The sequence below is a fragment of the Emydura macquarii genome, unplaced genomic scaffold, assembly GCF_026122565.2.
Source record: "Emydura macquarii macquarii isolate MOO-44397 ecotype Brisbane River unplaced genomic scaffold, CSIRO-AGI_Emac_v2 contig_3517, whole genome shotgun sequence".
Lineage (NCBI taxonomy): Eukaryota > Metazoa > Chordata > Testudines > Chelidae > Emydura > Emydura macquarii.
The window spans coordinates 4,992,282-5,013,849 of record NW_027133654.1 but is presented as its reverse complement, the minus strand read 5'-3'; the positions used below and the strand labels follow the sequence as shown (position 1 = coordinate 5,013,849).

The 21,568-nt window shown below is 40.0% G+C and overlaps 2 protein-coding genes across 7 annotated transcripts in view; one reads left to right on the top strand and one right to left on the bottom strand.

The window, feature by feature from the left end:
* The first annotated feature begins 8,223 nt into the window (after positions 1–8,223).
* On the top strand, positions 8,224–10,595 carry COA6 (cytochrome c oxidase assembly factor 6). 3 transcript variants are annotated; one of them, XM_067535843.1, is made up of 3 exons: positions 8,224–8,300; positions 9,263–9,414; positions 10,253–10,595. In XM_067535843.1, the coding sequence occupies exons 2-3, from the start codon at positions 9,271–9,273 to the stop codon at positions 10,346–10,348; spliced, it is 240 nt and encodes a 79-aa protein (XP_067391944.1). In that variant the 5' UTR covers positions 8,224–8,300; positions 9,263–9,270; the 3' UTR covers positions 10,349–10,595. The 3 variants fall into 3 exon arrangements, with proteins under 3 accessions (XP_067391944.1, XP_067391943.1, XP_067391945.1); XM_067535842.1 differs by having other exon boundaries at positions 8,234–8,414; XM_067535844.1 differs by lacking the exon at positions 8,224–8,300 and adding an exon at positions 8,499–8,646.
* A 1,107-nt stretch (positions 10,596–11,702) lies between these two features.
* The window catches only part of TARBP1 (TAR (HIV-1) RNA binding protein 1), a 119,065-nt gene continuing 109,199 nt past the window's right edge, over positions 11,703–21,568 (bottom strand). For 3 of the 4 annotated variants that reach the window (XM_067535836.1, XM_067535839.1, XM_067535837.1), the window contains 2 exons: positions 14,779–14,915; positions 11,703–12,367 (listed from right to left, as the gene is read on the bottom strand). In XM_067535836.1, the coding sequence (XP_067391937.1) occupies positions 12,202–12,367; positions 14,779–14,915 (303 nt within the window). In that variant the 3' untranslated portion in view covers positions 11,703–12,201. Of the gene's footprint in view, positions 12,368–14,778; positions 14,916–16,868; positions 17,066–21,568 lie in introns of those variants that run through there. The other variant, XM_067535840.1, reaches the window with a different exon arrangement.

Genomic DNA, 21,568 nt, shown 5'->3' with positions numbered 1-21,568 from the left:
CCATTGTAGGCAATTTTATCATACCATCCCCTTCATAAACTTTCCACACTCAAGTCTTTTTGCCCCCACTACTCCCTTTGGAAGGCTGTTCTGGAACTTTACTCCTCTGATAGTTAGAAACCTTAATTTAATTTCAAGCCTAAACTTGTTGATGTCCAGTTTATATCCGTTTGTTCTTGTGCCAACATTGGCCCTTAACTTAAATAATTCCACTCGCTTCCTGGTGTTTATCCCTCTGATGTCTTTAATGAGAGCAATCCTATCTTCTCTCAGCCTTTGTTTCATTGGGGTAAAGAAGCCAAGCTCTTTAAGTCTCTCCTTGGAAGGCAGGTTCTCCCTTCCTCTGATCATCCTGGTAATCTCTCTACATAACTCAACACACACACTCCAAATTCCCCCTTCCTCATGCCTCAACTTATGTACACACCCTCTTAGGTTTTCCCTTCTTCCTATTTTCTCTGTTGAATGGCTGTGATGCAACCAGTGGCTTTCAAAAAGAAATATTTAAGATTAATGGTCATTTTTGGCATTATTTTTCACAACACAGTTTCTGTCAGAAGCAGAAAAATAGGATCTTCCAAGAAACTCATAAAACTGTCCTCTTCCAAAATGACCACCATTCACACTGTTCTCATGTAGGAGAAACCAAATTGTCCTTAGAGAAGAGAGGAGTGCCCACCACTGTCAGGAGTGGAGACAATCAATTTGAGAACAATGGTCACCAATGTTAGCAGCTGTGGCTTCAATCCCACTGAGAACACTGGATATGTCAGCCATTTTGAAAGTGGGCAATTCTTTGTGGAATTCTCTGTAATACAGTATTATTCATCAGCTTTTGCTGAAGGAGACACTTTCAGTTGTGAAAAATTATAGAAAGTGACTGTTATGCCTAAAAGAATTCTTCACGTGTAGCCCGTGCATATGTCGGTGAATTTTTAACTATATGGGAAGTAATGAGTCTGCATTATTCTGTCATTATGATCATTCAAGATGCACACAGAAAATGGTTTGATACCAGGGCTTAACTTCTTAAAGGACCCATTTTAAAATTAATTTTATCTCAAACTAATTAACAGATTTACTTGTAAATTCTCAGAAAATTCAGTCTGTGCTCAGAGAGTAAGTGGTGTAGTCTGGAATGGCTGAACCCCTGACTTAAGTACAAAGCTGAAGCCTTAACTATGCAATAACGAGCAATGCTTTCATAATTATTCATATTATAGTAGCATCACAATTATGCTAATTGCTTTCCAAACATAAAGGAAAACAAATTATTTTAGTACAAAGTGCAGTCTCTGTCAGATATATTTCAGCTAAATGTAGGATAAATAGCCTCCCAGGCAAGAAATGTAGCACGTCTGTATTATAAGATGTTAACTGGAAGCCAGAGAATTTACAATCTATAATAATGTGCATGTGTTATACAGTCCAGTCAACAAGAAACATCAGCTGATCATAGATCTGGAATACTATGTAAATCCCCAAATAATTCACCCTAAGACATTTCTGGAAGATGATACCCATTTCTTTCACACTGTAGTAATCTCTAAAAGAAAAAGCTTTCATTGTTGGCAGTTGGCTCATCTCACAAATCTTCTGGGATCAGCCAGGATTTCTGCTTTTCTGGAACACTACTCCTTAGCTAGTTTGATATGAGTAACTCACTTTATTATATTATGGGCACATTTTCTCCAAAGTAAGAGACAAGATAGGCATGCTTAGAATTCTTACAGTAGCAGCAAGAAAATTATCACAACCATAATTAGAGCTGAGCAAATAATTTAAAATAAGTATTTAAAAAGTATTGGACAAATTAAGCCTTTTTTCTCCTCATAAATTTTCTACAAACAGATTGCAAAATTCTCCAGTGTGCTCATTCTACAAAATTATTTGCAAATTTTTTCAGTAAATAATTCTTGGTCTGGAATTCACTAAAAAACAGTTAATCACAAATATCCAAAATGTGCAATCTGTATTGTGTTGATAAATTACATGTAAATTCACATGATATTATTTCTGTTCCTTGAGTGGATGATCAAAGTAACTGACCAATACATCACAAACTGTGAATTTGAAAATGCAGAATACAATTTGACATTTGCTATCAGCAAATAATCCTGTATTTAAACTTGAAATTCACTTTTCTAAAGTACTCATGCTAGTAAAACTTTAATTCTCAAATGTTTGATCACAAAAGAGTCAAACATGGTTCGATCAAAATTTACTTCTGAATTCAATACAAAATATTTGGAAAACATTCTACTCTATTCAATCAGTTCTAACAATATCCTACGTTACAGAATCCCTTTCAGTAATACCATAATAAATACTTTGCATTTTTATAGTGGCTTACCAAAAATAGTCCAGCTATACCTGTGTGTTTAAATAAAACTGCAAGAGATTAGAATATGGATTGTATCAAAGCATACATTAGAAAGTGTGCAGAGGCAGTTTCCCACCCCACCTTGCTCGAAACACAAAACATGCAAATTGTAGTGGGTCAAATCTTAACCCCATCTTTGGGTTTGGTTTTAGGCACAAAGGGAACTCAAAATGAAATAAAAATCAATCCAAACCTTCTCCCCAGATTTGCCTGCTTAAAAGTTCTCCAAGGACTGCTCAGCTCATACCTTTGGTCCTCTCTACAGACCCATTCCCAATTTCTTTATATCAAGCCACACTCAACAGCCAACAAAACACACTGAACAGCAGCGCATCATATGCTAATAGGATGCAGATTTCAGGAAAACACTGTCAGTCTTGTGTATTACCATAAACATTCAAAGGTGACTTCAGATTACCTGTTACTGATTTTTTTTCCTGAACTAAACTACTTTAGGTCTTTTTAATGCTAACCTAACAACACCATGAGATTTCATTTACAGTATCTTTGATTTACAGACCTCCTTCCACCATGTAATCTAGTTTCCCAACTGCTCTTAGTGTCAAAGCAGTCTATTATACTTCTAGCATAATTGTGTTTTAGCTCTTCTAGATAAGCATATTCTACCTTGCCCAGGTTCTAAACATTGGGGTAGTTGTCTAGTTATAGGGAGGTTCCTCTTACTAAAAAATATATAGTTAAATTACAGTTATTGCTTGTCCATGATACAGATCTTAACTATGATGAAGGTGTGTCAAGGGAAAGCTGCTTCATAGCAGCAATCCATAACTGGCTGTATTGGTAGGATAGAAAAGCTTTACTATGGAGCACATTTTTGGTGGGGGCAGCAATCTTAATCTTGGAGGCAATATTAATGGGTTCAGATAAAGTTCCTGGCTTGGCTGTTTTTTGAGGTGCATTGATCTCTCTGGGTCAGTGTTTCCCAATCTTTTCGGTTGGGAGCCCTCATTTGAAGTAAAAAAATGTCATAACTCCCTTACATTTATGATAGAGTAAAATTTATATCAGTGATAACAATGATAACCCTATACAATTTATTTGCATGTGTATTTTGAGAAATTGACAGACAATACTTAGCCTTGAAGGATAAGAGTGCGCTGGAAGTGAGAAGTAAGATTTTCTTTGTTTAACACTGTGATAAAAATTTCAATGCCTTGAGACGCTGCTGGTTGACTTTCATGATTGCCACTGCTTGAGAATCACTCTTCTAAGAGACCCACACAGCTTGCAGAATTATATGTGGTCAGATCAGTATTGAGAGAAACAATTTTTCAGTGCAGGTTGTTAGGTCTGATCTCCTGATCAAATTCCACCTGGCTAATTTGCTGCCCAAATCCCTTTGCTCTTTCATCTGGATACTATATTTGTCTTCATGTCTTGTCCTAAAGTGTCACTGTTAATCAGCTGCTGCAGCCCACCCTAGCTGACTTCACTGATAAAGTGATTCCTAAATCTATTGAGCCAAATCCTAAGGTCCTCACTAAGTTTTTACTGAGTCCCTAGTCAAGCAAACTCCAATTGACTTTGAACCATGGGTAATAACTGAGGCCTAGAGGCTGATCTAAATGATGGTGATGTAAACTTGCAGTAAATCCACTGGTGACCATGAAATCACTTCAGATTACAAGAGCATAGCTGAAGTCAGAATTCAGCCTTCAGTAAGGACCGTCAATTACTATTATTATTTGTATCATGGTGGCACTCACAAGCACCAATAAGGACAAAATAAAAAATAAGTGAGGACCTCAGGAATTGGCTCACAACTTGTGCCATCAGTTAGCAATGTGATTTGGGATCCTTCTGGATGAAATATGCTACAGACATGTAAATTCATAACTATTGTTCCTCCAGCATGGGTGCTCTGGTGCTCAAAGAACCTTTCCTGCTCCAGGCTGCTGCTCACCTCTAGACCTACACTGGGAATTCCCAGATTTCTATTTCAGCCTTTGAACCTGCTGCCCCTCTTCCCCCTATTGTAGGATTTGGGGGCTGTCCTAATACTAACTGCAGGTCCTGACTGGTTTATGTGAAATGTTCATCATAAAATCCGGGTAAGACAATGCAAGTGTGATTGACTGACAGACTTCTAGTTAGTGCATACTACTCAGAAAGAATGAGCATGGCCTAGAGGAATGAACGTAAGAGTTAGGAATCAGGAAATCTTATATTCTAATCTTGACTCTGCCAGTGACTTAAAGTGTTACTTCGAACAAGTCCCTTCACCTCCTTGCCTCAGTTTCCTTATCTGTAAAATGGGAACAATAATGTTTACCTATGTAAATTAACAGGTGCAGAGAGGGTTAACTGGTTAATGTTAGCACATTGCATTGAAAGCACAGGGCCAAATTTTGAGTCTGACTTTGACTAAACCTCTAATTTTGCACCCATACCTTTGCAAATGTATTTGAGGTCACTTAGATATCTAAGCATTGGATTTTCAGAGGCAATCAGTCACTAAGGTGTGTAAGCGCCTTTAATTTGCTCATGAACAATTGTAAATTGGTCAGTGTTTGATAATGTGGCACAGTCAGAGTGATATAAGTGTTAAGCAATTTATTTATGACTGTTATGATTGCTATTTATTTCATTATTAGCACGAAATCAATCCTGTTTAGTCTAGCTTCCAATCCTCTGGGGAGAGACTGGAGTCTTTGTACAAGGCGTTGTGAAGGCTGGAGTCTCTTAACAGCCTGAATCTGACTTGCACCTTGTGTAATCATTTATACCTGTGCCAAGTTGCTGTAAAGTAGTACTACTGGTATAAGAGAGTGGATCATTCTGATTGGGTAGCAACTTACACCCACTTTATGCATGTGTAGTGATTATACAAGGAGAAAGGCAGTGGGGAATCAGGCCTATTGTTTCAATGGATTCTTAAGGGGAGCGGGAGGAAGAAATGACCCCTGCACTAGTATTATATGATGGAAAATAAGTATCTTGATTCATCAGACAGATACTGCAATATCATGGAAAATAGTTAAACTACATTAGTCTTCTTCCCTATCTATGAAGCAGAGAAGGGTGTAAAACGGAATTCTATATTCTGCAAGGAGAGAAGCTAAGGACTCTGACCAAAATATTGAAAGTTACCGTTTTTGTTTTTTTTACAGACAGGAATCCACAAAGACAAAAACCCCTGGGGGAAATAGAGAGAGAAAGAGAGAGAGTGAAAGAATCAAGGGCTAAATTCACAAAGAAAAACTGATGACACTGAGAACAACCATACTTAACTCTTAGGCACCTAGAAAATCACTGGAATTCACAAAGCCCGGGTTAGGCACCTGGGCTCCCTATACAATGAACAGAGACAGACAGGCACATCAGAATGGGTATTTAGGTTCCTACAACATTTGGTGTCAGCTGAGCAAGGTTTTTGTGAATCTTGGTGGAGCCTGATTCTGGGATTTAGGTGCCTAAAGTGGTAGTTAGGCAACTAAGTCCTTTTGTGAATCTAGCACCAACTGTCCCTAGTGAAGAAATGTAATTCTGTACTTGTAAATCTTACCCTCCTCTTTTAAGGTGTGGTGCTGAGGAGTGCTACCAATGACATCATTTGGAGCTGCAAAGTGCTCAATATCTCTCAGGATCAGGCCTTGTTACAAACCTCTCGCTTGCTGTTAAAATTCCAGATTGTTCAAAATTGCAGCTCTGTGGGTTCCCATGGAAACAAATTCCATTGTATTTTAGGCTGCCACCAGTAGACTGCAAAAATGTTTAGAGTTTACGGATTGCTGGTCTATAAAATGAAAACAATTATTCTTCTGAGTACAAACATGGTACTCTAATGATTCCCAAGCCAGAAATAAAATCATTAAATACGATTTACTATTCTGTACTTCTCACTACTATTTCCACAGTGATCTTGTTTTCAAGCTGAGCCCACAAGTCACCCAAATGACCAGATCTTAAACTAGATGTAATATCCTATAAAGGTGCTAAGGGTAAGTTCTCATCCTACTAAAAAAAATACTGCTTATTCATTCTTTTGCACTGGTCGTTGGCTTAAACCCACTCAGGAATCAGTAATGATGACAGAAAGGTATTTGTGGTAATTATTTGAAGGCTGCAGGAGGGGTCTATGTGAAATGTGCTGGTGGGCTCAGTCAAGTTCCAATTCACATAGGCACCAACACAGAAAAACTACTACCCCAGTTGTTATTAATAGTGGACGTCTTAGCAAAGTAGGAAAGGATTGAATTTGCCATGAAATCTAAACCATTCAGAGGTCCCTTCCATTTCAGGGTTAAGTTAGAGTGGCAGGGCCTTGTGGGGGAAGCTCGCTGCCCCTGACAGTGCTGTACCAGTCCTATTTATAAGTACAGGTCTCCAGAGTTGTCAATCAAGTTCCTTCCACAAATGCTATACATACTCAAACCCTCACACAGCCAGGGACTTCCTTCGCCTATTCTTCACACCTGATACATTTTGCAGACTAGATGAAGACAAAAGGAACACAGAAGAACAGGAAAATAAAATTAAGGGCTTGATTCTAATCTGAGCTATGGGGGCTACATTGGCAATAAGCTTGAAATGTCTACTTGCAATGTTTGCCCATGTATCTCTGATTAAAATCACATCCTTCGTTGCTAGTTGAAATTGCTGGCAAATCAGTAGTACACTATATTTATTCTTCACCCATAGTGCAACCATAAAAACAAAACAACCCTCCAACATAAAATGGAAACATTTAAATGAAAATGACATCCTGTTTAATATGACCTACTTTAACCTTTTTTAACTTAATATCCTTCAGGTTTTAAATATTCTCCCTTTAAAAATTCACTGATTCCTTGTAGATGAGAAAAATCAATGACATTGGTGCAAATATAAGGGAGTACATTTACGAAGCTTTGTGAATTTCTACTCCACTGAAAATACAAGTGGGAAAAAGTTGGCAAAATGAAGTACTATTCTCATGTGCAATAACTACTGAGTATTATAAACAGAAGAAAGCACAAAAAATTAACTATTAAAATTGAGCATCACTGTTTGACTGAAACAACTGAAAGATGAGTTATTACCATGGTGTTTTCCAGCACCATACAAAGATGTAACAATGTGTAAAGCATATACATCAGAAAGTATGTTTCTCCATAATTACGATATTATATTCCTTACTATCTGCTGCACCTGTCAGAGTCTGCGGTCCGCAGTCAGTTGTCATTTTTTGGCACTTTAACCACAGACCAGTGGAACACAGCATGTTGGTCGGAAGCTAAAGGATGGACGCTACTGTTATAGCCTGAGGCTCTATGGCTGCTGTCATCAGCAGCCTAAATGTGGAAAGGGCAGTTGGGGGACTAATCCTCCTCTTTACTGCTGGGCCAAAGAGCAGGATCTGTACCATGTGGCCCCAGGTGGACCATGGAGGAGCAGAGCACATAATTCTTTGGGGAAGGGGTTTCTTGTCCTCATCAGACATGGCCTGAGTTGGGACTGGGGGACAGGTCTATCCCAGCAATAACCCCCACTTCTACATGGGAGATGAGAGGGTCAGGAAAGGCTAGCTCCCTCGCCTAAGAGAACCAGGATATTGGGGAGTGGAGCAGACCCCGCCCGGATCCCAGCCAGCCCAGGGGGCGGGGCGGGGCGGGGCAGGCGGCTGCGCTTTTACGATGCGCCCCCGGGTTTCAGCATCCCCTGCCCCGCGGGGCCGCCTGGCAGCGAGAGTCGCAGGCAGAAGTGGGACTCGGGAGTCGGGGGACTAGGCCCGAGACCCCCTGGAGCGTCTCCTAGCAGCAGCAACATTGCGCGTGCGCAGTGCGCCAGCCAGCACAGCGGCGGTGCTTGCTAACGTCACTTCCGGCTGTCCGGATTTTGTTTCCGGGATCACGCGGCCCCGCCCCGCGAGCTCAGCAGCCAGCTGCGGCGTGCGGGTGCCGGAGGGACGCGTGATGTGAGTGCGGGCAGGTGCCTGGGGGCCGGACGCTGGAGTCCCTCATGACGGTTCTGTCGGAGGCGGCGGAACCTGGCTTGGGCCGAGCCCCCGCTGGGCCTGCCCCGAACCCGGGTGCGGGCTGGGGCCGTGGCGGGCCAGGCGCGGAGCACCGGCCCCTATGTATTCTCCTCGCCAACCTGGGGGTGCGAGGCCGGCAGGGGGGGGTTCATCCACCTCGCGGGGCGGTGACACGCTGAACTCTGATCACATGCGGCAGCCCCCTGGCGTGCAATCGATAGTGAGAGCCAGGCTCTCTCCCTGCCCCAAGGACACACGGGGGTTAGACCCGGAGCTAGGCCCAGGGGTGAGTTGACTTCAGCCCCTCTCCAAAGCGAGGGATGGTTTAGCTGGGCGGGCACTTAGAAACTCTCACTTCGTGTCGTGAAAACTGTCAGTTTAGAGACTGGCGAAGTAACTTCAGATTCCTGTTATTAAAATGTACCGGGGCCAGGAAAGGGGGACTCTTAGGGCAGCTTTGTCATAGCGGTTTAAAATGTAGTTTAGTGTTTCCTATTGCTATTTAAAAGAGAGCATACACCCAGATTTGTAATTTGCATTGAGATTTTGTTAAAAGTGTAAAACCTTTCTGATTCCTGCAAGTAGAAATTGATGAGAAGTACTTGCTCTTTTTTTAAAAAATTAAATGTTAGTGGTTGTAACTTCTTATAGTCAGGCTTCTCAGACATGCAGCATCTGCATCTCAGCAGTATGTTTCATTTTATTTAGTTCGCCACAGTTGAGTGAGTCACTTTGTTTTGTGCCATAGTCAAGGTCATTGAAACCATTACAAATAAAGTCCCACATCTTGCCAGTTCTTGAACCTTTTTCACTAACCAGTGCAACTTTTGTGTGTGAATAAACTCGATGCTAGAGGCAGATCAAAGTGATAAGACTCATTTACAATTTTATTTTTTTGCCAGTAATAAAAATGTCAGCACCATCAATGGAAGAAAGGAAGGCTTGCTGGGGAGCCAAAGATGAGTACTGGAAATGCTTAGATGAAAATACGGAAGATGCATCTAAGTGTCAGAAATTTAGACATTCTTATGAATCTAGGTGTCCACAGCAATGGGTGAGTGGTAATAGCTTTTCACCAGTCGTAAGATGCAACCTGAAAGTTGTATCAAAAATGAATTTCTTCTTTAAATAAATTAGTTCATATAAGCATTCTCAAGTAATTCCACAATTTACATAATTCATAATGCCTTAATACCTTACCATAATATTTTGTATTTCTATTGGACACTGCTTCCCTCTAATTTTTCCAGTTTTGTAACTATACAAAATATTTGTTTGTGCATTGGCATAAACAAATGTCAGCAAAGCTCTACAAATAGTTAACTTCTGCTGCACGGCGAGCAAAGCATTACTACTGTAGATCCTCTTAAAGATTGGGTATTTGTTTCATGGAGTGGTATGTTGAAAAAACAAGATTATGTATTAAATCCATAAGACTGCCTGTTCAGATAATTGGTAGGGTGAAATCTACTTCATCTAAATTACATTGATATGCCACTGGAAAGGTATTCAGGAAACTTTCTGTTAACTCCCGGAAACGGGGAAATTAATGCATAAGTGAAAAAAGTGGTCTCAAGGAGAAAACGCTCATATTATAGACAGTGGCAGGGCTTGTAACAGCATGGCACCTTGAGACCAGTGTTTAGAGTATACATTACCATGTACTACAGCCCATTTTTTTCTCGCCAAACAACTGAGTTCACATTCTAAACCATTAACATACACAACTTTTCAGCATTAACTTGGTCAAGTGTTTTTATTTAAATAATGATCAAAGACTGTTCTTTCCTCAATCCTGTTTGATGATGTGTGAATAAGAACTTTTCATATTGGAGCCTCATACTACACCAGTTTGCTTTGATGAACATAAAAGTGATTTCTTTTTAAAACAGGTTAAATACTTTGACAAAAGAAGAGACTTTTTAAAATACAAAGAACAGCTTGAAGCAGGACAATATCAGCCTCCACAGACTACTGAAAAATCATAGCTACAGCTACACTTCAATTTATGAAACACAATCAGTGAAAGAATAATCTTATGGAAGAGAAGTATGGAAATGTGACGAGCTCCTTGAGTTAAAAGTAACTGGTGACATATACTGCATCTCTAGAAATTCATGCTGCTTTCCTTGTTGCAATGCCTCGCTTTTATGTGAGAAACAGTAATTAAAGGAAAAAGACAGACTGTCTGTAAAAGTGTATATCAAAGAAATATGGTATATAATTTTTCCTATACTTGAATTTTTTTTATTGTGCAACTAGGATGAAAAGCAATGTTTCCCAGAAATTATGCAAAGAATTTAGGGAGAATATTAAACTGTTTTCAGATTTGAAATTTTTTTTTTTTTTTTACACCAGTAAACTTACTATTCTAAAAAGCTCCTGCATCTTCCTGTTCCCCCATGAGGATAACGTGTCAGTGTAAGTGAGCAAGTACACTCCCTATGCTAATTCTTTGAAAATGTTGTGAATCATAAATTAATTTCTGCTGTTTTACTATATGATTAGGCACAAAATAACTACTGCATCCTATTTCTTATGTAGCTGATCTTCATTTATGTATTTTTATAAACATCTGCACAATTATAGTTGAGATTCCTATGCCACTAAGGTAGATGAACTGTTTCTCAATTATTAGTGTATCACCAATATATTTGAAAAATACAAAGCCACAGACATGATTTCTTATGTCCCCGTTTGTATAATTTGTGGCAATGATATAACCAACTCCTGCATTATTCACAATGGATTTGCTTCAGTAAAGGTTTGTTATATCATGGGTGAGGTAGTCCTTAGGCAAAATAGCAGCTGCTTTAATAATGGCATTTTCCAAATTGTCAGTGAAAAAGGCTAGTATTAAGACAGGGGCCTACACCTGAACAATTCACCCGGATAAATTACCAAGCATGGAGTTTACTGGAATCAGCAAACATTGTTTAGGTGTTGAAAACCTGTGTTTTAAAAAAATTAACTAACATAGATATAGACATCATTTATCCTATAATCCTAAACCACTTCCCCATTTCACAATGTAAAAGACCCTAACTGGTCCTCTACCAACCTGCCAAAACTTCCAGCTTCACTTCCAAAAGTTATCAATTCAAAATCTGCAGAACATTGAAAATTTAGGGATAGAGTAAAAAACTGAAGTTAATATGAAACTGACCATCATAAGGAATAATGTACTAGATCATTTGTACTTAATGTCAGTTTTTTAATTCACCTAAGACAGCTGCAGAATTTCAAGTCCACTGTATCTGGATGCTGCAGAAAACTTAAGTACCTTACCACAGACTACACAAGGCGATAAAATTAAAACCACTTTAACCTCAACAGCTGTTGTAACCAGAATGATTGCTACAGTAAAAATACTACCTTTTGAAATACACTATATGAAATAGTTAAATGTCAATGAGTTGTGTGTTCAAGGACAGAAGAGTCCATTAACTCTGGTTGCTTGCACTGCAATAAGAGATTAATTAAGGCATTTTAAAACAATTTTTATATTACACAACAGTCATATGACATGCAAAATTTAAAAAACAATCATTCACCCTGAGTCCATTAACTCTGGTTGCTTGCACTGCAAGAGAGCCACACATACATAAGCAATATGAACAAGACTATTTATTACCAATGAAACAGTTGAATACAATCAGATATGTTAAGGCATTTTAAAACAATTTTTATACTACACAACACAGTCTTGTATGACATGCAAAATTTAAAAAACAATCATTCACCCTGAGTCTGTAATTATTCCATGTGTTTAAAAACATATTTTACAGCACCATAAAAAGCCATCCAGCTGCATTACAAATAAGGCACAAGACTCTTACAGTTATTTTAGTTGTTTTTGCTTGATCATTTGTTGTCTTGTATATTCCCAAATCAGCAGAGCTCCACTTACGTGAACATTCAATGATCGAATGATACCTTGCTGAGGAATTTCCACACAAACATCCAGATGCTGAATCAGGTTTGCTGGGATCCCCTCATGTTCATTTCTAATAAGGAGAAAATTAAAAAGATGTAATGCTTTCACTCAGAAAAGGAGGTATAGAAGAAATATTACTTCACACTGTCTCCAATATGCACCTGTCTGGAGAAACTGGAGAGTCCCACGACCAAAAAGCAAGAAATGAGCTACAGTAGCAGACACCACTCGCGCCACTAGTTGCTATCAGCTCCACCCATCATGGGATAAGTTTCTTATACATGCAGCTGATGCTTACTTCTTCATACATATAACTGATGAATAAACAAACACAAAGAAAACCTAAAAATTACATAGCATCGTAATCGGAAACTTACAAAATATTTAAACTAGCATCTTGCTTCAGCAGCATGAAAACAACAGAAACAAGACAGTGGAGTAGTTTAGTCCACTTTCTTTTTCCTCTAAGGAAAAACTCAGATTTATATCTCGGTTAAGTCACAACCTAAATGCAGCAGGCAGTCTTATCCTAATAGATGTTTTCCACATCTCAAATGTGAAACTGATATACAGGGATTCTAGACATCTATTTGCCCATGGGGAAACACAGAATTTGCATTTTTACAGAGAATCTTTAGCTTTTTACATTTTGTGAAAAAATAAAAGCATATTAACTAAACTGTACTGAAGGTACCAGTGTCACTTAGCCTATGTCTACACTTGCCAGCAAATTCAGCGGCAGTTGATGGGAGATATGCAAGCTACGTAGAGTAACTTGCGTATCTCCTGTTGACTTCCTAACTCTTACTTACCGCAGTCTCTTCAGTTTACTGCGCCAACGGGAAATGCGCTCCCGTCGATGCAGCGTTACTCCACCTGACAGATGTGGGTTAATAGCGTCGATTTCAATTGAGTGGGTCTCCATTTCCGCTTAATCAATCTGACAGCAGTGAATTCGCCACCATCAGTCTAGACATACCCTTATTCAACGTGTGCAACCTTCCCCTCTTATGGTTGATTTTTGAATGTGCTTTAAATTTGCATAGCTAAACATACTCCCGTAAACTGCTTCTGGAATATAGAGGTTACTCAGCAGTGTATGGGGGGTTCATGTTTTAATGCATCTCAAATTTCACTTCAGCTGACAGATGTAATTAAAGTTATGAAAAGATGCAAAACCTTTAAAAATCACCCCTAAAGACTAACTTTTGGTGAGGACAAATTTCATGTTGATGGTAAGATTCAAACTTAATTAAAATTGTAAATATATCAATAAAACATTGTGCTCAACTGATACCTATATATAGATATTGTAGGTAGGGAAACCAAAGTTCAGCATTTCATTTTAATCATGGAAAAACGTGGATTTTTTTGGGGGGTGGGGGAGGTTAATAGGAGAATTTTGGTTTTCTTAATCACAGAAAACTAGGATCCCTGCTGATATAGCACAAATGTTGCAGATCAAGACTGAAGTTTAATAGAACTATAGCGAAGGCTGCCCTAATCTCCGCCTATAGCTTTAGGCAATGCTATTAGTCACTCACTGTCACAAAAACTTCAATCATTCAGAAATGGAAAATGCTGAATTATAATAGCACACTCTATAGAAGGGATGCTTCACATATAACAAGTACTGATCAGAATATGAATTGCTCATTAGCACAGAAATAAGAAAAGCAACAAAAAGCAAGGGATCAATTTCTTTATGCAGAAATAGGAAGTCTGATCCTGGAGAGATTTTTCTTTCTGTGTTACCAGGGATGAGCCAACTAGAGGATGTCCAATCACTAAGTACTTGTGAGTATCTTAAATATTACCACACTTGTCCATAGGTATCCAATTCTGCTATTTCCAGTGAAAGCACATCAGAAGTACTGCTTACACAGACTGTACCTCCTTCTGAATGAGCTCACTGAAAATAACATCACATAGCGATGCTGAAGATAAATTGGGTAAATCAAAGTGCAACAGAACTGGAAAACAAAGCCAGGACATTTATCACTATACTGTTATGTGATAGAATTTTCAATAAAAGTCTTACTGAATTTAGCTTTAGCTCATTGGCAGGACAACTTCTAAGCAGCTCTACATTAACAGTGTACTCAGCTCATGAGTCATGCAAGTACGCCCTTTGTTCTGCAGTGATTCCTGTGGCTGAGCAAATGAATTAGCATTGTTGGACTCTAAAGAAGTCCATCCTGAAGCCATAACCAAGGAATAGTGCCATGGTGTGATGCCTTGAGGGGAGCCAAGGGACCAGAGTAATAAAGCCACCTTTAAAGACAAAGATATTTGATCCACAGGGTCCAATATTTTCAATCTTTTATACCAGGTGTAAAAGAAATACTGTTATATACCATCTCTCTCCTTCCCTTCAACCAATATTGCTTGATTTCAAATTATTAAGATGCTGATCACCAGAAAGGGTGACCTGATGGACCACAGTGTGGGAATTACAGATACAGGTTGTTAGTAACTTACCCCAGCAATAACAAGGATTTCTCTGGAAAGCAGTATTCTGTCAAGTCAGAACTTTTAGCAGTTTGCTCCACACCTATAATAGTGTAGCCTTCAGTTTTCTTCTGCTGTAAATAATCAACAAGCTGAGATGGTTTCACCTGCATGTTAAGAATAAAGGGAAATGTACAAATATTTAATATATCACCACAAAAAACTTTTACATATTTCTGAAGTTGAGAACAGAACAGTCTTCAGAAGAAAAAAACCTAAAATTTAAAACTAATTTTAAGAATTTTTTTCAGACTTACTGGTAATTGGAATGTACAGAAATACACGTAAGGCTCGGGAGTTCACAGATATTTGTATAAGATAAATCATAAGTTTTAGTGGATCCCTACATGTTTACATCACATGGGAGTGTTACTGCAGATCAAGTGCAGGACAGTTGTATTTGTTGCTCAGCTTAGGTTTACAATACCTCATTATAAATACCCTTTTTAGGAGGAAGTCAGTAAAAGAATGGAACTGTCACTAGATTATGTAGTGGATAAAGGAAAGATTATGTATCAATAGCTGTGGTTCTTTGAGAGTCTTGCCATTTCATATTCACACTTGTGGGATGTGGCCCAATCCCCTGGTACCGCTAACCTTTGAGAACCTGCTAAAAAACAGCACCCACTGAAACTACACAAGTATCCACTCACAGCAACAAATGCTCAGAGCTAAGGTGATAAAAGGCAATGAGACCCACAACTGTCTCATGTCCTACTGTTAACAGCCAAGTCCTTTTGAAGGTGGACATACAGCGTGAATATGCAGACTTATCCCTCTTCAAGAAAGAGTTACTAGTAAGTACAGAACAGCTACAGTAACTTTTTCAAGTGGTTGTCCACAAGGATTCCCCTCTTGATGACTAACAAAATCAAGAAGTCTGTTTGCTAAGAGATGAGTTACAAGGAGTCCTACATAAATAATGACTGCAGGACAGCTCTACCAAAACAGGAATGCAATCTGGAAGCTTCTATTAAAGAACTGTCTTGAAACTGTGTGGATAAGTGCCACATAGCTGCACTACAGATTTTGGATACAGGGACATTCTTCAAACAGGCAGCAAAGGCTGCCTGAGCTTTAGTGGCTTGAGCTCTAATGTGACTAACTTGTAATATGTCCTTATAAAGTTGAAAGCCCATTTTGATAATCAATGGAAGGCTATTGCCTGATCCATAATCCTACCAGCAAAGGTCACAAACAGGCTAGATGTGTTCCTGAAAGATACTGTCCCATTAAGGTAGTATGACAATAGCCTAACTACATCAAGCATATGACATTTAGCTTCCCTGGGGATTGAATGAGGCTTGGGGAAGGAAACTGGGAGATGAATAATTTGGTTCATATGGAGTTCCAAAACCACTTCGGGCAGGAATTTGGGATAAGGTCTCAGAGTAACCCTTTTCTTATGGAACTCTGTATATAAGGAGGAGACCCATGAAAGACTGAATCTCCCCTACCTGAGTTGATGTAATGGCTACTAAAAAGGCAGTCTTCAGTGATAGGTGGTATATAAGGGCTCAAAGGGTGGGAGTGATCAATCTTGTTAATACTATACTGAGATCCCAAGAGGGAGGTCCCAGGGCAGTCTCCTGAACTGGGGGTAAAAGCATAAATAAAACCCTTAAGGAGTGTAGGGTGAGAAAATACAGTGTGGCCTGACATGCAGATTTCACTCAGGTAGATCTTTACAGAGCTGACAGAAAGCCCAGAATGTTTCTATGATAGTAAATAGTCCTGTATTGCTGAAATAGGTGTTGTCAGGGGAAATGCTGGTGCTGAGATGTCCAAACAGAACACTACCACTTGGCTTTTATAAGGTCATTCTAGTGAGGCTTTTCTGCTTTGGAGCGGAATGTTCTGAACCTCAGGAGAACATCTTTTGGTGGACATCATCCAGCCAACATCCAGGCTGTCAAATGTAAGCAGACATAAGCTGCCTTATGTCGACTTAACTTTGTAGTGTAGACAAGCCATGAGATATCCCCAGCAAACCAATTTGCCTCAAGGCATGCACCTATGCTTTGCTTTCTTTCCAAGGGCTGTGAACACTGTATTGCGAGAAGTTACAAGTTAACACTGAGTTCTTTCTAAGCAAGCACCTTTATTCTTAAGGATATAAAAACAATAAAAGTTCCTGTACACATGCTAAAAGCTTACCAGAGGTCACCTATCAGTTTTATGGGGCCCTAGTAGGCCGAAGTCTTTCCAACTCTTCCACAAAGATTGGGGCTCTTGGACAGAATGTCCTGGCTGTTTGCTGGATCAGAAAGAAGGTCCTGCATCAGTTCAAGTTCATCCTTTTTTACCAAAAACCTTTTATTTGTTTTGTCTCCTAGTCTCTGGAAAATGCAGCTTTAACAACTCACTCCAGAAAGTAGTTACTCTCTAGAGCTGTTTAGTCTTAGTGACTCACTTAATCACCTCCCACTCTTTTAGTTGCTGTAGGAGCTGTGGTAGCCCTCCCCCAAAGAGTGTAACAAAATCCTACAACATAAACCATCCGTATATTTAATACAACGGCACCCAAAGAAACTGCATGGGGCTGCAACATCTGCCACAGCCATATGTCCCAGAAGGATGTTGGCTTGTGGGCATATGGGTGAATATCCCAGTACACCCTGTAGAGCTCTGACTGATAAACATAGGGATATTGGGCTGGTGGTGTGATGGGGCAATCCATCCTTTAATGGCATGAGCCAATAGTCAGTCCAACCTATCACGTGGCATGGCCCTTTAAGAGGTTGAAAGGTCTGATTCAAGGACCTGGAAGACACTGGGAAAGAGGAAACGGTCCCAGGGGCAAGAATAGTTAGGGAGGAAATCCCTAACTGTTTCTTTAAGGGCTTAAGGTCACGAGCCTTGCATAGAGGGCCCAGCAAGGCTACCCTTACACCCAGCCAACTGGGACAAACTGGGAGAAGGGGATCAGTATAAAGACTGTCTCCTCTCTCACAGTACAGTAGACGCCAGGAGAAAACAGCAGAGAAAATCTGTCCTGTTGAAATGCTTGAAAGCTAATTAAGGAAAAAGGGACAGCTGGGGAGAAGCTGGTAAAGGCCCCACAACTGGCTAATCCACAACTCAGCTCCAAAGAGGAAGGCTGAGGGCTCTTTCTTAGGAAGGACCAAAAAATCTGACTAACAGAACGAGAGAGGGGCACTGGCAGACTCTTCTGGGTAAGGATAAAGTGTAAACTAACTAATACAGCCCAGCTCCAATGAGGAAAGCTGGGGATTCCTGCTTATGGAAGGACTGAACAGGGGTAATCCCAAGAAGGAACAGGAGAGGATACCGGACCAGAGACTCTTCAGGTGCAAGGAAGAAAAATATCCTGAAAGAAAGAGCCAGAGACTACTAGTTGGACAAAGCGTAAGGCAACAAATGTCTCCGGGTATATCTCAGGCCTGGTTTACACTCGGACGCTGACAGTCGTCTTCCTGTTGACACAGCCTTACTCCTTTCGGGGAGGTGGATTACTGTTGTTGACTGGAGACCCCATCTGGGATCAATCGCTGTGGAGCTGGCAGTGTAGACATACCCTCAGTGAACTTCTACTTGTGCTTATGAGCTGTCATTAGTAAAAGAGACCCTTGAAATGGGGGTGCTCTTTGATTAAAAAGAGATCTGGGGTGCAATCTGAGTGAAGGGAAGTGAAGCAGAGCTCATCTGTGGCATGCCTGACCAAAACAGGGTGTGCACCAGGGTGAACTCCACACCATCACAAATGGACACAGAGGAGGATAGCAGGGGGCTTGTTTCCTGTGAGACCCATACCTTCTCCTGCTCAACCAGCAGTCTCTGGTGTCCCTCTCTGACTCCTAGCATGGCTGGGTAGGGGAAGTAGATGGTACCAATGTCTCAACTGCTGTATGCAGTACCATGATTTTGCTGACAGAAGACCTATTTAGCAATGATGATGTTGTATGAGCCAGCAAAGGGGACTTTGGTACCAGAGAGGTCAGTTGGTGCAATATAGGCCACAGATACCAAAAAGAACAATACTGAGCTGCCAGCTACCAAAAGTGCCAAAGAAGAAAAGGGAATCAGCAGATTTAGCCAGTACATCAGATAGTCTTTTTCATGGCCAGTAATCAGACGCCAGAGGGACCTATCTTAGGCTGCCCATAGACTCGTCTTAAACTTTGCAGCCAAACACATGTCAACTCTTGGGTCTCATTTCTAAAGATCTTGGGAAGGGAGACCTACATGTGTAGGCCCATGTCTGGAGTGATGCTCCTTCCTAAACTTGCTTGAAGTCAACCCATGGATTGAAGTTGACAACTAGGATCTCGCAGACATCTTAGCTCTGAAGCTCAAGGTGGAATCGTGGCTTGCTGGGCTATCAGCCAGAAGAGGCTGGAGGTAAGACTGGAGCTTAGGTACATCCTACTTCTCCATGTCTGAGGAAGCTTTCATGGAGTACTTCAGAAGTAATAACTTTATGTGGGCATCTCTAGACTTCTAAGTCCAACCGGAAAAAGAGTACCCTTTGCCTAAACAACCCTCCCCCAACATTTAAGAGTGCCCACCATTGAGTGACACAGAAGCAGTACAGGAAGGGCATGCCTTAAATCCTAGGGAGTTAACTTCCATCATAACAGCTCAACCCCAGTACTTAGGGTCAGACTTTGAGCCTACTATCTAAGAAATATTATAAAAATAAATAGTAAAAAACATTTTTTTAAAAAAGCAAATGGGCAAATTGAAACTAACTAAATTACTAACACTAACTGCAACAATCAGAGAGAATCAGATGGACATTGCATGGTTTCCGTCTCACTACAACAGGCAGCTAGAAGGAGCTGAAGGGTTCTGGTCTCACTCTACAATTTATGCCCTTTGGTGGGGGAGGGGAGTGCGATGATGTCTAGGGCTCAGGTGTAGCCCTGATGCTGCTGGCAAAAAGAATCTGATCTTGGTGCATGGGGCAACAAATGCACCAAGAATGCAGTCTATGAGTGACTGTCCAAAAGAAATCTTTCTTCAAGATGACATCTTCGTATTCCCACTTGGCCTCCAGGAAGGTAGGCTTCAGAGTTTTAATTAATTAAACCAATTAAAGCAATGATTGCAGAACTGCCTTTCCTAAGGGAGCATCAGATCCAGATGGCAAGTATGCAGAGGTCCTCCAGGTGGGTACATCAACTCATCTAGATACTTGCCTAATTTTACAACTTGCTACACAAAAAGCACCACTGAAGTCAGTACAAACTAAAATTTCATGCAACCTGTTTATACTGCACTATATACTACACACTGAAATGTAAGTACAATATTTATATTCCAGTCAATTTATTTTATAAGTTTATGGTAAAAATGAGAATATAAGCAATTTTTCAGTAACAGTGCACTGTGACACTTTTCTATTTTTATGTCTGATTTTGTAAGCAAGTAGTTTTTAAGCGCGGTGAAACTTGGGATACGCAAGACAAATCAGACTCCTGAAAGTAGTCTGGAAAGATTGAGAACCACTGCTGTAGACAAACTGTTGCCATCAAAGAGAGAGATCCTCAATGAGTGACTTAAACCAAGAATAATAATAGAGAGCATGCCAAAAAAACATATAATGCTCAGTGACAACATCTTTTCCTACTTGCTTTTGCTTCTAAAAGAGCTGCTCAAGTAATGAGAGTATCTGGCCTCAAGGCTGGAAAAATTATCAGGCCAACATGACCTGATATCAGATGACCAAGAAGCCAAAATACCCAAATACATCTTTCTGCTCAAGAAGTCAATATTTCTGCTTGTTTGTTTGTTTGGGGGTTTTTCTGGATCAAGCAAACTGACAAAACTCCAGAACCCTCAGATTTTTAATTAGCTACCAAGACTAACAAAGAACCAAGAGTGAGAGAAAACAGTAAAATCCTTGCTGTGGAGCCTGGTACAAGAGATCTGCCTCTTTGGCAACAGTAGATACATATGCTAGAATCAGTCAGGTACTCCTAGCAGGGTCCAACAAGCCTTAATTGATAGAGAAAGTCACTTTCCTTTATTCTTTCATCTTCTGTACGTCAAATAGATGATGGATTTGTTTGTTTTTTGGACTGTCTCAGTCTCCAGCTCCAAGGACAGCTGTTCAAATCAGCTACTCCAGAAGTTGTTGGTTGTCAATCAGGAGGTGAGACAGATGCAGAAATACACCATTTAAAACTCCTCCCCCGACAGGTTCTACAGATCATATGAGATTTAAGGAAGAGAGACTGAGACAGTCTGGGAATCTAAATCAGGCAATGGCACAGAAACTACCTAAAATTAACTATATCTATAAAGTATTAGCCATAACAAGCTAACAACAGATTTTTTTTATTAAAACCAAGAAAGGTCCTCTTGACACATAGTGAAGGCTCTTATTCTCACAACTAGTTACAGAAAGAAAGGCACTGAGGTGGCTCGGCACCCTAGGACTCCTTGTAACAACTCCTCCAAATTTTCAGTGTTGCAAAGAGGCATGCTGCAATGGATATTTCTTTTTTAGATGGTTCACAAAGTTTAGCTGTACTAGAGGGTAGAGAAAGGCAACTCATAACTGGGAATATACAGAGGCCATTACAAAAATAATGCCGTTCTACTGATAGAAAATACCATTAATGTTTGTAATCATGACAGACAGCTAAATAAATTCCCTGAGAACCATGCTAGCCTGATGATTTGAAGAGCACAACCAAATAAAATATAAAGCTTTAGATTTATTCCCTCATGAACTTGTCTATATATGAAACTATCCTTTTTGCATACAACAAAATGGGAAATTATTATTATT

What these genes read in the sequence shown, in the direction of transcription:
- COA6 (XM_067535842.1), top strand. Translation starts at nt 8,345, where the DNA reads ATGACGGTTCTGTCGGAGGCGGCGGAACCTGGCTTGGGCCGAGCCCCC. An exon ending in TGGGCCTGCCCCGAACCCGG is followed by an intron (nt 8,415 to 9,262) that starts GTGCGGGCTGGG and finishes TTTTTTTGCCAG; the next exon opens with TAATAAAAATGTCAGCACCA. An exon ending in CTAGGTGTCCACAGCAATGG is followed by an intron (nt 9,415 to 10,252) that starts GTGAGTGGTAAT and finishes TTTTTAAAACAG; the next exon opens with GTTAAATACTTTGACAAAAG.